The sequence below is a fragment of the Austrofundulus limnaeus genome, unplaced genomic scaffold, assembly GCF_001266775.1.
Source record: "Austrofundulus limnaeus strain Quisiro unplaced genomic scaffold, Austrofundulus_limnaeus-1.0 Scaffold489, whole genome shotgun sequence".
NCBI lineage: Eukaryota > Metazoa > Chordata > Actinopteri > Cyprinodontiformes > Rivulidae > Austrofundulus > Austrofundulus limnaeus.
The window spans coordinates 301,744-303,845 of record NW_013952891.1 but is presented as its reverse complement, the minus strand read 5'-3'; the positions used below and the strand labels follow the sequence as shown (position 1 = coordinate 303,845).

The 2,102-nt window shown below is 40.4% G+C and overlaps 1 protein-coding gene across 1 annotated transcript in view; it reads left to right on the top strand.

Moving 5' to 3' along the window:
• The window catches only part of nfasca (neurofascin homolog (chicken) a), a gene marked incomplete in the record, with an annotated part of 116,748 nt that overhangs the window by 64,320 nt on the left and 50,326 nt on the right, over positions 1-2,102 (top strand). The window contains 2 exon segments of the mRNA XM_014025637.1: positions 104-228; positions 1,134-1,178. Coding sequence (XP_013881091.1) covers positions 104-228; positions 1,134-1,178 — 170 coding nt within the window.

Genomic DNA, 2,102 nt, shown 5'->3' with positions numbered 1-2,102 from the left:
CTGTCTGTCTGTCTGTCTGTCTGTCTGTCTGTCTGTCTGTCTGTCTGTCTGTCTGTCTGTCTGTCTGTCTGTCTGTCTGTCTGTCTGTCTGTCTGTGTTCCAGGCTCAGGAAGGATGAAGAGTCTCTGACCATCCCAAACATTAACGAGGGTGACGAGGGGACGTACACCTGCACCGTTACATCAGAGATAGATCAGGACTCAGCCTCGGCCCGGCTCACTGTGTTAGGTATAGAAGACACCTCTGAAGACAGTGCAGGAATAATCACAACAACAACAACAACAACAGGAAATCACAGGGAGAACCCTGTCTCCACTCCAAATGTATAATTTGTAATACTCATAAGTATTTATGTATTAATTCTCATCAAGTAAGAGTCGACGATAATAGATAAACATGAGACATTAAAAAGGATGAAGGTCTAAACACTGATCAGCTGAATATAAATAAAATGCATTGGTGTTTATCATAAAAAACCTTCAACATCTGTAAAATATCATGACTTTWAGCTCCACATCTTTCAGCTCTACAGAGAGGTGTGTGTCTTCCCAAATCAGGTCCAGGAAGTTTATTTACCACAGGTGACCCCTAACCAACCAGCAGAGATCAGCTGAACCTGAACTAAACTAAAACTCTTGCAATAAGCCTGACCACCAATGGAAATGTGAGATTTGTTTCTAGGTTCAGTAAGTGAACAAAGTTTTACAAATTCTGTTTTCACTGTGTCATCATGGGTCACTTGGTGTGAGATYACTGAGAAGAATCTGATTTAAACGACTTTAACATAACTAAATCATAAAATGCTGWATGAAGGGGGCTGGATAATAATATTAATATTTGTAATTATTAAAAACACCAAAAACATAGTTGAACTGACTTCCCTCTAYGATGGGACATCTGTCATGACAGAACAAGATTTAATCAGTAGAAGCTTAATACTCAATTAATTGTGACTCATCTAATCATCATATTTATTACCACCATAAAACGTCTACACTGAATGCTACAAAAATAATGTTTTCTTTTTGTGACAAGTTAACTGCTGTGCTTCCTTGCTGTTGATTGGCTTGTAGACTAACCTGTAACCTCTAACCTTTACACCCACTTCCTGCTCCTTGACCCCGCCCCCACAGAGGAGTCTTCCCACCACCACTCAGTCTCTAGTGCCTTACCTCCAGGTAACACTCAGCTCCGCTCCAAGTCTCTTCTGGCTTTGCTTTTTTTTTCTTTTTGTTGTCTGCTTAACGATGCTCCAAAAAGTTTTTGTGAAATAAATATTGTGAAACTTTGAATCTAATGTAGTTTGTTGGTTCTTATATTGATTTTAAAGGGGCAATATTATGTGTTTCTCAGGCATACTTTTTAATRCTATACCACAATAAAGTATTTATGTCACCTTTAGCTGTTATTAAAATGCTGTTTTTATGTTTAAATAGAAAATAAACTTATCTTCTCATCACTTCCTCTTCTAAACACCTGTCTCTTTAAGAACCACCTTGTGCTTCTGTCTTGTCCCATTCAGTGTGGGGGGTGGGGGGTGGGGGGTCGCTCGTGCGCTATGATGCAGTTTACTTGGCATATGAAAATACATTTCCTCAAAGGTATTTTGAATCTGAAAAGAGCTTCACTGAGTGAGAAGTATTGTTAAGAGCAGCAGACAGTTAGGTTTCACTTTCACTTTGCTTTATTACTGCCGAGAGCCTGCAGGAGTCATGGGCGGGGTGTGCACTCTAAAAATGAAATGTTGGATTTATGTGGGGTGGGGAGGTGTGCTTCGTGATGAGGAAGCTCGGCTTAAGAACACGTCCCAGGGGTGTTTCTGGTACCAAAAGGTGTTGCTGGTCCCCACCTGTCGTTTTGCTCCTCAGCATGGCTTCCTAAAAACGCTGCAGGATTTCTCAAACATGCATGAATGAGTCAGAGCAAGGCTTTAGGCATGCTTTTTACGAGAGTATAACGTTATAGCATGATATAAAACTCAAAAAAGTTGATTTTACATGATATTGCCCCTTTAAGAGTTGTGGTGCGTTCACACCAAACGTGATTTCAGAGTCAGTAGCATCAGGTTTACATACAAAGTCTATGGTGGACGCGCTTCAAGC